The sequence below is a fragment of the Drosophila sechellia genome, chromosome 2R (assembly GCF_004382195.2).
Source record: "Drosophila sechellia strain sech25 chromosome 2R, ASM438219v1, whole genome shotgun sequence".
In the NCBI taxonomy this organism is placed as follows: Eukaryota; Metazoa; Arthropoda; class Insecta; order Diptera; family Drosophilidae; genus Drosophila; species Drosophila sechellia.
The window spans coordinates 17,250,470-17,263,041 of record NC_045950.1 but is presented as its reverse complement, the minus strand read 5'-3'; the positions used below and the strand labels follow the sequence as shown (position 1 = coordinate 17,263,041).

The 12,572-nt window shown below is 48.2% G+C and overlaps 2 protein-coding genes across 5 annotated transcripts in view; both read left to right on the top strand.

Annotated features, from left to right (window-relative positions):
- Nucleotides 1-9,845, top strand: part of LOC6615334 (apoptosis-stimulating of p53 protein 1) — a 37,074-nt gene extending 27,229 nt beyond the window's left edge. The window contains exons 2-8 of one of the 2 annotated variants that reach the window (XM_032715945.1): nucleotides 3,754-4,094; nucleotides 4,404-4,671; nucleotides 5,709-5,929; nucleotides 6,001-8,042; nucleotides 8,116-8,333; nucleotides 8,401-8,603; nucleotides 8,706-9,845. In XM_032715945.1, coding sequence (XP_032571836.1) covers nucleotides 3,915-4,094; nucleotides 4,404-4,671; nucleotides 5,709-5,929; nucleotides 6,001-8,042; nucleotides 8,116-8,333; nucleotides 8,401-8,603; nucleotides 8,706-8,750 — 3,177 coding nt within the window. In that variant the 5' untranslated portion in view covers nucleotides 3,754-3,914 and the 3' untranslated portion in view covers nucleotides 8,751-9,845. The remainder of the gene's footprint in view (nucleotides 1-3,753; nucleotides 4,095-4,403; nucleotides 4,672-5,708; nucleotides 5,930-6,000; nucleotides 8,043-8,115; nucleotides 8,334-8,400; nucleotides 8,604-8,705) is intronic. The other variant, XM_002039696.2, reaches the window with a different exon arrangement.
- A 78-nt stretch (nucleotides 9,846-9,923) lies between these two features.
- LOC6615333 (UDP-glucuronosyltransferase 2B13) lies at nucleotides 9,924-12,305 on the top strand. 3 transcript variants are annotated; one of them, XM_032715951.1, is made up of 6 exons: nucleotides 9,924-9,970; nucleotides 10,270-10,462; nucleotides 10,515-10,673; nucleotides 10,741-11,202; nucleotides 11,259-11,737; nucleotides 11,804-12,305. In XM_032715951.1, the coding sequence occupies exons 2-6, from the start codon at nucleotides 10,360-10,362 to the stop codon at nucleotides 12,191-12,193; spliced, it is 1,593 nt and encodes a 530-aa protein (XP_032571842.1). In that variant the 5' UTR covers nucleotides 9,924-9,970; nucleotides 10,270-10,359; the 3' UTR covers nucleotides 12,194-12,305. The 3 variants fall into 3 exon arrangements, with proteins under 3 accessions (XP_032571842.1, XP_002039731.1, XP_032571841.1); XM_002039695.2 differs by having other exon boundaries at nucleotides 9,924-10,054; XM_032715950.1 differs by having other exon boundaries at nucleotides 9,946-9,966.
- Nucleotides 12,306-12,572: the final 267 nt, after the last annotated feature.

Sequence of the window (12,572 nt, the reverse complement as noted above, 5' to 3'; positions counted from 1 at the left end):
GGCGGAGCAGGAGGAGCTGGAAAGCGCTCAAGAGTGCCACTAATGTCTGCTCCAGCAACTAACACGAAAGTGAAGCTTGATTTTGGCCAACCAAAGGCAAAGGATCCTTGTCGCATTCACCATATGTGTGTGGTTGAACTACGAGGAATATGTTTTTATCAGGGCTGCAGAGATGTCACAATTGCCACCGACAATTTGGTTGACAATCAAATTGCGGGTTTGCTTTGGTTGTGCGGCTCAAATGATTATTTTTGTGGACGAATCCACTGGGTATATAGTATATATGTATGCATCTATTGGGTTTGGCAATCTGTCAAATTTGCAAATTGGCTCGGTTGCCGCGGTTCACTGACAAAATGAAGTGCATAGCCTATAGATTTTTAAATGAATCGATCTAAAGACTCCTTTATAGCTAGCTTGTATCCCTGGCTTGTAAGCGAGAGCACATTTACCTATAAGAATACGTGTATTGCAGGTGTCCTTGTCAGCGCCGCTCATTCCTCTTCCATCGGTGCACACAAATTGCAAAAGTTGCGGACATTTGGTCGCATAGGCAAAACTTTTGCCCTTCGCCAGTTTGCTGGAATTAATTAAAATACAAAATGGCCACAAAGGCGATGGCGGCCAATCCAATTCAAATCCGTGACGGGATCACAGCCGGATGTGTGTGCTCTGAGGAGCACGGGGCAATACGTAGTAGTTGCCACCCCTCTAATCGTTTTGCGGCGGTTGGCACTTCCATCAAACACGCTTCCGCAGTGCATATCCTGTTTGTAATCGATTTGGAAATGTGCAGCAAGGACACTGTCCAGGCCAAGTGTCCGGCGAGGGGCAGGAGCAGCGGCGGAAGGCGAGCTACGAGTTAGGACGCCAAAGGAGGCGAAAGTAGAGCAGAACAAAGAGGAAAAAATTAGCAATAAACGTAAGCGCACGCGATGTCCTGCCCCCCAGGAAGCCGAACGCCAACTCGCACTCCACTTTGAAACAAAAAAAAAAGAAAAGGGGCTAAAATCAATAAAATGCTTGTTGCTCCGACACCAAAAGCAGCTACTACAACTTGCAACACAAGAAGTGGCAACACCCAGAGGCAACAACATTTGTACAATGGCAAACGACGTCGCGACTTTTTCCCCGACATCTTTCAATGTACAATTATATTGGTTTGCTTTTGCCACGCCCCCCTCCCACCCGGGACGCCTACCGCCCAGCGAAGACCATTTGAAATGGAAAGGGGTACTTCGTCGCTGTGCAACATAAATAGTTGCGTTTTTGCCTCCCCTCTAGATGCACTGAAAGAAATGAATCTAAGCTCTAGTATGCACAATAAATTCCTTGAATATAAAGTTAATATTTATGCTTTTAATCAGATAACTATTATTATTCCGTCCGTTTAAAACTGATTTTGCTCATTATTATTCTCAGTGCTGCACGTTTTGAGCTGCGTCAGCGAAAATGCCGGAAATTCCTGGTACTGGGGGCCCGGGTAGAGAGTCCTTGGCAGCCGATTCCTCGACAGCTCCCGTTCCTGCCACAACTACTCCCACTTTTCCGGGCCCGCGTGCTTAGCTTCGTCAGCTCCATAAATGGCTGCAAAAATGTAAATAGAGAGGAGCCGAATAGGGGTATTGGGGGTATAACGCCGAGCACATTGCTCGTTACATGCTGGAGATTCCTGGCTGCGAGCGAGTTATTATGACAAACTTTGTTAATTGGAAAATATTCCTCGAAAATGCTGGCTGGCTGGCTGGTTGGCTGCTGCCACATTGAATTTACAGGATACATTCATCGCCTGTCCTATGCTTTTGGCTTCGGGTTTTGGTTTCTGCGGTCTCAATGCATTCGACAAGTTTGAAGCTTCGCTTTTTACTCTCCCCTTGCGGCCGCAAAGTTTGCTTTTTTGAGTAAATATTTGCGCAGATGGCATCGGTGGAAAGTAGATTAATTCATTACGCCGACTTCAGCTTTAAATAGTTGCCCAAGTTGCTGGAGTTTTGACAAAACGCTTATGGCCAACTTTATGACAGCTGCAAATGGTTATCCTTAAGGATCGGTTCACAAAAGTCAGCGATGGAGAGGGGCAAGTCGACTGCCGGACATGTTTAATGACTCTCTCTTTACCGCTGGTGTTTTACATGTGATTTATAGCTGCGAAACGCACTGTCTGGGGACATATGTATCTTTTTTTTGGTACAATTTCGCCGTAATGTATCTTCTTTTTATTTGCAACATTCTCTCGAGTATAATGCGACCCAGAAAAAGGGGCAATAAATTGAGTAGGGGGAGGATGGGGTGTATTGAAGTATCCATTGCAGTCTTCTGCTCTGCCCGATCATCTTGTGGGGACTCCAAATTGAAGCAGCACTCGCCAGCGCAATCCATTGCAGCACCATCATCATCCTCATCGCCGTCATCAATTCGTCCCTGGACTTGATGATGGTGACCGAAGCCAATTGTACCCGGCGAGGCCAAAAAGCAAAGAGCTCCATGGGAACGAGTGCTAGTGGAACGACGGGTTGAGTTGAGTTGCCTGCACTGAGAGAAAATATGTTCACTTCAAAGTGCCAAGCTTCAATATCTATTAGGTAGAAAGCAATCAAGTGAGGATTTGGTTCAACTTATGTGCAACATGAACTTTAATTGAACTTTAAATTAAGTTGAGAAGCAGATAGTCAGAATTGATATGGATTGAATTGAAAAAAAGCTCAAAAGCTTATTCACTTTGAACCAGCAACTAGATCCTTGATTGTGCCCGCCATGTTTATCCTCAGTGTGGGCGTGAAGTAGACACGATACTCGATAACAGACTGGGACGTGTCCCTGGCCAATCCTCATGACGGCATTTTATTGTTTGCTGTCGGTCTTTAGCCCGTCGAGTGGATATATATATAGCGGGCTTATATATGCGTTTCTCCGCTCGAGTTTAACTACTACACGAGTCTATTCTGCTTGGGTCTAGATCTGCTGCTATCCGGTTTTCCATATTTTTTCCTGTCCTCGGCATTGGCCGTATCCTTTATGTAATTGTAAGTACCAGCGATTATGTACACGCAACTATGACTTTAACTGCCGCTTGTTGTTTCAGCAATCGGCAGGCAGGCAGGCACTTTGAGTCCATCGAGCGCAGATATTGTCACGGCTGTTTGGGGCGCTGCCCCGTTGCCATTGACAACCCCGTAGGCGTTCGGTAAACACCCCATAACCAAATCCACCCACGCCCCCACTACCACCCCAAGAACCACATGGCTGCATACACTACGTGTGCAGTAGCCCCCACACCCACATCCACACCCACTTCTACATCCACATCCACACAAAGTGTGCTTTCAATCAGGCACTGAATTGAAAATCCATTAACGAGTACAAGGCGGAGGCACTGGCGCCAGCTGGCACTGCCACTGGCACCCACTGTTCCACGCTGTAGAGCGGGTAGGGGGGAAATGTTTGGATGGTTGGTGGGATGGGGGCCAGGGCATGGTCCGCCAAACTCTTTTGCACTATATAATTTCTTGAACAATAAAAAAATAACACACAAATTTGGTGCCTCTCTGTTCCTGCTTTGGTGCTGCAGTCAAGGATGCCATCGCAGGCCAGTGAATGGAATTGCAACTCACAAAAGGGTGCACTTAGAGGAAACTTGGACTCAAATGCATAGCAATTCTTGATTAAGTTTGAAAGTGCCTAGTTAAAGAATGAAATCCAGCCCAAGTATAACTATTTCTTAGTAAAATCTTTTACTGTTTATTATTATTATAGTAAACCCATATAAAAATTCACTTGGAATTACTGAGAATTCTTCGAACTGAAACTATAGCTCGTTGGTTTCTCCAAGTGCATTGAATAAGAACCGAAAGGAATCATAAATTCAAATAAATCAAAGATAAATCGAAGCGAAAAATCAAAAGAGCGCGTCGAAAATGTTGACCTGCGTGTGTCGACCCGTCTCCGGCAATCTGCCCAAGATGCCGCCCTCCTCGCTGATGCCCACCCACCGGGCATCCGCGTCCTCCGCGTCGTCCTCATCATCTTCGACAGCCTCCCTGGCCTTTGTCAGCCCCACGCGTGGAGTGGTGGTAACCTCGGAGCCCAAGCTGAACGTAAGTATACCGCTGTCTCGGCCGCATCCAAGGAGCAAATCCAATCTGCGACACAACAAAAGGCCGAAATTAGCTTAAGCATAACTTGATTTATGGCTGACCACGAACGTTGACAACTTTCAGTTTGACTTTTGAGTTTTCCGCTGCCCATGGGTGGGTTGCTTTCACGGTAACGCCTCGGATTATAAATTGTGAAATTTCATTTCTTACTTGTGGGTGGGTGGCTATACATACACTCCCATCCAACTCAGCCGCTTATCCCGCTAACGATCCAACATCCCAAATCTCAATCCGAATCTCTTGTTGCAGGTGCCCAGCAGGCTGACGTCAGCCGAACTGAGGGCGATGGCTTTGAGACAGCAGCAGCAAATCGACAGCCAGCACCAGCTGCTGGCCACCAAGGAGCAGCGCCTGCGCTTCCTCAAGTCGCAGGAGGTGCGCAGCGCAGTGGCCAGCGCGGAGGGCGAGCGGCTCCGCCGGCTGCGGGAGCGGGTGGAGGCGCAGGAGTCCAAGCTGCGACGCCTGCGAGCGCTGCGGGGTCAAGTGGATCTGCAGAAGACCTACAATGTCACACTGAGTGAGTACACTGGCAGAAAATTTTAGTCGCTTAACTGCAACGTAACAATAAGATTATATGTGAGTATAATTAAGGGGTTGGTAATTTGCTGGTAATTTAAAACCACCCTTAATCAAACTTTGGCTTTAATTGCATCTACATTTCAAAAGCCTTACTGAATGCAGGCAATACTTGCTCATTTATTATTAATTAAATATTTACTGCCTCTTTTGTATGAAATGAATAGTTTTGCAAGAAAATCCCAAGATGTTTTATGCAACTTTTGTGCAGTGCGGTCAGGAAAGTGTTGGGTGGGTGGAGGGCAGCGGCGAAGTGCCACCAAGTGCATCTGCTTGGGATATCCTATCCGGTCCTAAGCTTCCTCCTCCAATTGAGTTAAGCACCCACCGCTGGCTGAGGGGGTTCTTTGGGTGAATTAACATGTGTTAAAACCCTATTGAGTGGTGGTAGCCTGCCTTCATCCCATCCCATCCCCATCCGCGTCCGCATCGTGCGAATTTAATTTATGTATGTGTGCCACTTTGTTGTCCTTTATGATTGCCTGTGGGCGGGAACAGCGCCTCCTCCGAACATGGCTAAGATGATGTTGGCCCGCACACATTTCCATACAGGGGTATTATGTTAATGAGCTGGCGCCCTGTGTTGTGGCCGTAATTAGTTTGAACAGGCAACCCAAATCCGAAATCCTGGAAAAGGGAAACACCGGCGACCAGCAGGCGGCTGGCGATTATAAAATAGTTAGTGGGCACGCCAATCGTTATTGGGATGGCAATGTTGATTAAGCTGAACACTCGAGAATGAAGCACCCATTCCCTAATCAAAAATCAAGTGCACAGCTACAGATTTAGCTTTAGCTCCTTTCCTTATTAGGTATAATTAAGATATGCTGGTGTGCCTTGATAATCGCATGAGATTAGACATTATCTCCAGGGTAATAACCACCCTGGCCAGTTGTATGACATAAGATATTTAGGATAGGGTCGGGACATTATTATATAAAGCCGTTTCTAGCACAAAGTACCATCGCCCATTTGCAGGCAATGACTTGGACTCAATTCGAGCACTGTTCAGCGAGAAGGAGAAGGAGCTCAGCTTGGCCGTGGCCAAGGTGGAGGCTTTGACCCGGCAACTGGAGGAGCTGCGACGTGACCGACGATGTCCTGTGAATATACTGGCAGCAGCTGGCAACGGAGTTGGTGGTCAGCCGCTTCCACCGCAGGCATCCCGCGAACTGGAGAAGCTGCGTCGCGAACTGATGGTGAGTGGTCAGCACATCAGCGGCTAATTGGGAACATTGTGTTCTTAAGTGTTTATTGTTTATCATTGCAGTACCGCAATCAGTTGTCGCTTCAGCAGGATGCACGCTTGCACATGCAACGTGAGGCACTGCAGCAAAGGCAGGCGGAGCTGCGGTCGGTGGACCAGCGCATTTACGAGCTGCAGACGCGCCTGCAGCGCAAAAAGCAGGTCAACACCCATCACCAGCAGCAGCAGCAGCAGCAGCACCAACAACAGCAACATCAGCAGCAGCAGCAACAACAGACCGCAGTGCAACAACAGCAGCAGCAGCAGCAGCAACTGCATGTGCAGTCTGCACAATTGCTGGCGGCAGCAGCAGCAGCAACTGCCCAGCAGCAACAGCAGCAACAGCAACAGCAGCAAAATGCCAGCAATCTGGGCAAACATGGTGGGGTGGCCGCCCTGAAGCAGCAACTGCTGCAGAAGCAGGTCAATCAGCTGGCAGCTGCTGCTGCCGCCGCAGCCGCTGGACGAGCCCGCGGCAATGTGGCAGCCGTGGAGCCCTTCATCCACACGCCCCAGAAGTCCACCATCACGAGCACGGCCAGCTATCTGAGCGGTGCGATGAAGCATGCAGCGGCCACGGCCAATACCAACCAGCAGAACCAGCTCATCCAGGACTTGACGCACGTCAAGCTGGGACAAAACAGTGGCTTTTTTGCCGGCTCCGTGCCCGTGCCCGTGGCCAGCTCCAGCTGCGAAAGCGATGAATCCAAGTTGGCCAAGAAGCTGCTGGCGGCTCCGGCCAAAACGGAGGCGGAGCTGCACAAGCAGGCGCAAACGGAGGCCATGGACAGTACCACACATATCTACGCGGAAGTGGGACCCAAGAAACGAGATCGGGAAGCAGCGGCGGCGGCGGCAGCAGCAGCAGCAGCAGCAGCAGCTCAGGCAGCAGCAGAGGCAGCAAACCAGGCCGCAACTGCAACAGCAGCATCCGCAACATCTCCACCCGCCACCGCAAATGCCAGCAAAATCCCCAAGAGCACCACCTCGAGCAGCAGTTCGGCCTCGGCACTGATAAGCAAACTCAACCAGCAGGCGACGGCGAAGGAGAGCCAGGATCAGCAGCAATCCCAAGCCAAGAAGAACGAGATTTCGGTGACCAGCGAAACGCTTTCGGAGCGCAACACGCAGCAACAACTTACCGTGCACAGCATGCCCCTGGGAGCTATTAGCAAATCAGTAGCCCTTGCCGTTTCCAATGCCTCCAAGCCGCTCCAGGTGCAGGTGAGCAACTTGGCCGTGCCGCCACGCAAACCCATCAGCAGTGTGGCGCCCAACTCGGTGTCCAGCGGCAGCTCCATACCCAAAATGATCACCTACAGCCCCAAGGTGAATCGCGTGGCGCCCAATGTGGTGATGACGGATCCCCGACCAGCGCTGCCGCCCAAGCCCAGCAAGATGTCGCCCACAGAGCAGCCATCACCAGTGGAGGCCAATACATCCGGATCCGCTGGCGGAGCAGGAACTGGAGGAGCATCGGCATCGACTGCTAATAAGACGCAAACGGCCACCTTTGGACTGCAATCCCTGAACATCAACGACAATTTGCCCATCAAAGCGAAGCCACTGACCATCCGCAAGCAGCCGCTGTTCGAGCAGCCACGCCTCAAGTCCAGCCAATCCAGTTCCAATGGCCAACAGAAGCCGCCACTGCTGCAGTTGCAAAACCAGCGGAAATCCGAACCGTCGGCTAGACAGCCAACGGAGAACTTGCCGGACACATCCCCCCAACATTCGCCGAGCAGTGAATCCAGCGCGGATGAAACGGATCGAATGGTGGCCCCCAGCATCACGACCAGTCAACAGGAGACATCAACATCCGCATCATCCACGACGACAACCGCGACCACCAGCAACATCAAGGAGCGAACGGGAAACGGAAAACCCAAGCTGGGGCGAAGGGTGAGCTTTGATCCGCTGGCCCTGCTGCTGGACGCCAGTTTGGAAGGAGAACTGGAACTGGTCAAGAAGACGGCCATGCAAGTGGCCAATCCCAGTGCCGCCAACGATGAGGGGATTACAGCGCTACACAATGCCATCTGTGCCGGACACTTTGACATTGTCAAGTAAGTGACATTGGCCTTTTGCTCTCCTTATTCCAGCTAATTAATCTTTCGCTCTTTTTTTTTGTTGCTTCAGATTCCTCGTTGAGTTTGGCTGCGATGTGAATGCCCAGGACTCGGATGGCTGGACGCCATTGCATTGCGCAGCCAGCTGCAATAATCTGTCCATGGTCAAGTTCCTGGTGGAGAGCGGCGCCTGTCTGTTTGCCTCCACGCTGTCGGATCACGAGACGCCGGCGGAAAAGTGCGAGGAGGATGAGGAGGGATTCGATGGCTGCTCCGAGTATTTATACAGTAAGTGGGACTAGGAACCTAGGGGGAATATTGGGAATAGATTAATAACTTAACCATGTCATTGCAGGCATCCAGGAGAAGCTGGGCATTCTGCACAATGGCGACGTGTACGCCGTGTTCTCCTACGAGGCCCAAAACGGAGACGAGCTCTCCTTCCACGTCAATGAGCCACTGATCGTGCTGCGCAAGGGCGACGATGCCGAGAACGAGTGGTGGTGGGCACGGAATGCCGCCGGCGAGGAGGGCTACGTGCCCCGCAATCTCCTGGGGGTGAGTACTCGGGGCTGACGATGATGGAGCTAATGAAATTTCTCCACGTACGCCGGATGCGAAATAAGTGCCAACTCCTTTCGTTCTTTCTATACTTCGCAGCTGTATCCGCGTGTGCCGCCGCATTCGCCGCACTTCAGCGATTAGCAGTTAATACGCTTCACCATACTGAAGCGCAAGGCCGGTCGACTCATCCAGAAGCGCTATATATCCAAGTACATCTAGGGACCGTCCGACGCAGCTAGACGATTCTGGGCACGTGCCACCACCGCAGGAGTCATCGGGGAATTATTTATCACGGCCCCATGTTTCTTTATGTTTACTTTTTGTTTGGGAAAAGCAACACAAAAGGACGAGGAGGCGGCAGGAGGGAGGAGCAAAACGAGGCTCACCATATGCTCATCCATATGGAATGGAACCGACTGCAGCAAAGCAGGAGCAGTAGCAGCAGCTTCCGCCTGAGTCATTTATCCCGACGACTGCCCTCAATTAGCCAGGCTTTCGCACAAATTTCAGCACACCAACACACATATCAGCCACATATCAGCCGCATGCCACCACATAAAACTACCACCACCCACGAGCATATCGTATCCACCCACCACCCCCTGCATACGTACAACAGCAAATTGAATTTCACTTAAGCTCCTTAGCTTTAAGGCCTAGACTAATAACTCATATCAGCCGACCGCTCGCCACAAAAACTTCACCTTCAGAAAAAAAGTTCTGATTGCAATTTGCGGCATGGAAAATGGAAAATGGAAAATTAGAAATTTAAAATTCCTCAAAGGCCGCACACACACACACACACACACGTGTCTTTCATCAACGGATAGCTGAAGGAGCTGGGAGTTTGTTAATTGCATATATCAAGTTAGTACTTAAACTTTAATTGAACTCGAACAAAGTTCACGCTAATCGAAAGGCAACATTTTAACACTTATAACAAAACTCGCACACACACACACAGAAGCAGAATACTTAACGAATCGAATGTGATTTTTGTATAAAGACGAGAATAATTTAAACAATTTGTATCGAATATGAAAATGTAAATTACATTGCGCGGGGAAAGATTCGTTGACAAGTAATCGCATTATAGGCTAAACCTTATAATTTAACTTAATCTAATTACACCTAATATACCGATTGCTTAATAACTAGCATTTAAGGACCAAACAAACACACATTGAAATGCAAATACGTTTGAAAGATGAAAATAAAACGATTAAGAAAGCTTAATTTGCTACGTGCTTTTGACTTTTATTACTACTCGGAAATATATTGGGTTTTCTCGGATCGAGCTCGAGTTCAGTATTCATTCGGAGGTTCAATAGTTGGCTTCGCCTTCGCCATCTCATCGGTTGGCAAGTTGAAAAGCTTTTCGAGCACGCGATCATCAATTAAATTGACTCTTTATATCAGCAACTGATTACGCAATCCTATTAAAAGTAAACAATTTGTATTTCACGAATGCTTGAAATCTTTGTGGAACGGAGATTAGCTGCTGATAACCAGCAGTTTTAATTTCTAGAAATTTAGTTGATAATTTTGATGCTCTATTAAAGTCAAAAACAAGAACTTATTGAACCTTTAATCTATCTTTTGAAACTAAGCTACAAACTTTAGAATCTAGAAACCTTAAACTTACTAAATCTATTAACAGGTTATTACGGACAAAAGAAGTCAAGCCAGTATTAAACAAATACAAATTAAATATTTGGCCAACATAAGAAATATAGTATAGGTGCTCAGTATGCAGTTTCCATTATTATTTGGTCTCCTTTTGGCGGGAACATTATATTCCCAGTTGGAATTAGGCGAAGGATCGAAAATCCTGGCTGTGTATGCCTTTCCGGGTAAAGTATTTAAAGCCCATACAAAATATCTATAAAACCCACATATGTTTAGGAAAATCCCATTTTATGATGCACACTGCTCTGATAAGGGAACTTGTCGAAAGTGGTCATCAGGTGACCATGGTAACAGCTTTTACTCTGGCGAAAGAGCAACTGGGCAGCAACTACACGGAGATCTTGATAGAACCGGTCTACGATTTCTGGCACGATGGTGAGTGGAGTTTGCTTTAATGGTGAATCTGCCAAATCATCATCATCATATTTACGTTTGGAACCAGTTAAGCTGAATTTTGGAGCCCAGCACCTATTCGAGCTGACCCGCATGACCAACTATGATTTCCTCAAGATGCTGGAGATCATCGGCCTCAAGACCACCGAACATGCCCTGCGGCAGCCCAAGGTTCGGGCTCTCATTCATGCCGAGCAGAAGGAGGGGGTCTTCGATCTTCTCCTGGCCGAGCAGTTCTATCAGGAGGCCTTCTTGGCACTGGCTCATCTGTACAAAGTACCCGTGGTGACCACGAGCACTTTGGGCTATGAGAACCACATGAGTCAGATGATGGGTCTGATTACACCTTGGTCCTTTGTACCGCACGGTTTTATGCCCTTCACCGATCGCATGAGTTTCCTGGAGAGAGTGAAGAACTCCTATGCATCCTTCTACGAAGACATGGACAGGCTGCTGAACTATTTTCCGAAAATGGATGCGGTGGCCAGGGAGTTCTTTGGACCCGTACTGGGTGAGTTACGGTGATGGTTTACCTGAGAACATACACCTGAGTACAGTGCTTTCCAGCCGAGGTGCCCAAGGTCAGGCACATGGAGCGGGAAATCTCAGTGATGCTACTAAACAGTCACGCACCGCTGACCACGACACGTCCCACAGTGGACGCCATGGTGCCAGTGGGCGGGATGCACATCTATCCACCCAAAGCGCTGCCGGCTGACATGCAAGCCTTTCTGGATGGCGCCACCGAGGGGGCCATCTTCTTCAGCCTGGGCAGCAATGTCCAGAGCAAGGACATGCCCGTGGAAATGCTGCGACTGTTCCTGCAGGTATTCGGTTCGCTCAAGCAGCGGGTATTGTGGAAATTCGAGGACGAGAGCATTAGCCAATTGCCAGATAACGTGATGGTCAGGAAGTGGCTGCCACAGGCGGACATTCTGGCCCATCGTCATGTGAAGGTATTCATTACCCACGGTGGCTTGTTTGGCACTCAGGAGGGAGTGCATTATGCTGTGCCCATGCTGGGTATTCCCTTCTACTGTGATCAGGTATATGTACATATATTTTACTAATTATATAAATAACTGCTCATATGGCAATATATTATGTTGCAGCACCTTAATATGAACAAAGCTGTTTTGGGTGGATATGCCATTAGTCTGCACTTCCAGTCGATTACCGATGAAATCCTGCGGCACTCCTTGGACCAACTTATCCACAATGCAACCTACAAAGAGAACGTTCAGAGGGTATCGGATATTTTCCGGGATCGTCCGCTGGAGCCGCGAAAAAGTGCCGTCTACTGGATCGAATATGTTATCCGGCATCGAGGTGCTCCACATATGAGATCTGCAGGCCTGGATCTCAACTGGTTCCAATTCTACTTGCTGGATGTCATAGCTTTTGTGGCTATTATTGCTTTAGCTGGAGTCATGGCTCTCTCATTGGCCATTCGATTACTGATGGGCAGTAATAAGAAACACAGGAAAGCTAAGCTAAATTAAAGTATTTCATGGGTTTATTTAAACCTTAAGCTGGTAAACAGGGTGGACCAAATGACTTTTAAGATGTTTGAGAAATAACATATCTTCAATAAAAACGTAATATATTAGTACACGTTTCTGCCCTCTTATTCATTCTTACAATTATCATTATACCCTTTGATCGAAAAGTCATAAGTTATAATAGGTTCAGTGAATAGTATCTAAAAGATAGATAAAACTGTTGCCTAGTTTGTTTTTTTATTGTCATTCTTTGAAAATTTTCTCCCGCGCTTCTACCTGCTGAGTAATAGGTATCTAATAGTCGTGGAACTCAAACTAGACTGTCGATCTAGCTTATGATATGGATAAAGACTACCAACTATATCTAGACAACCAAAAC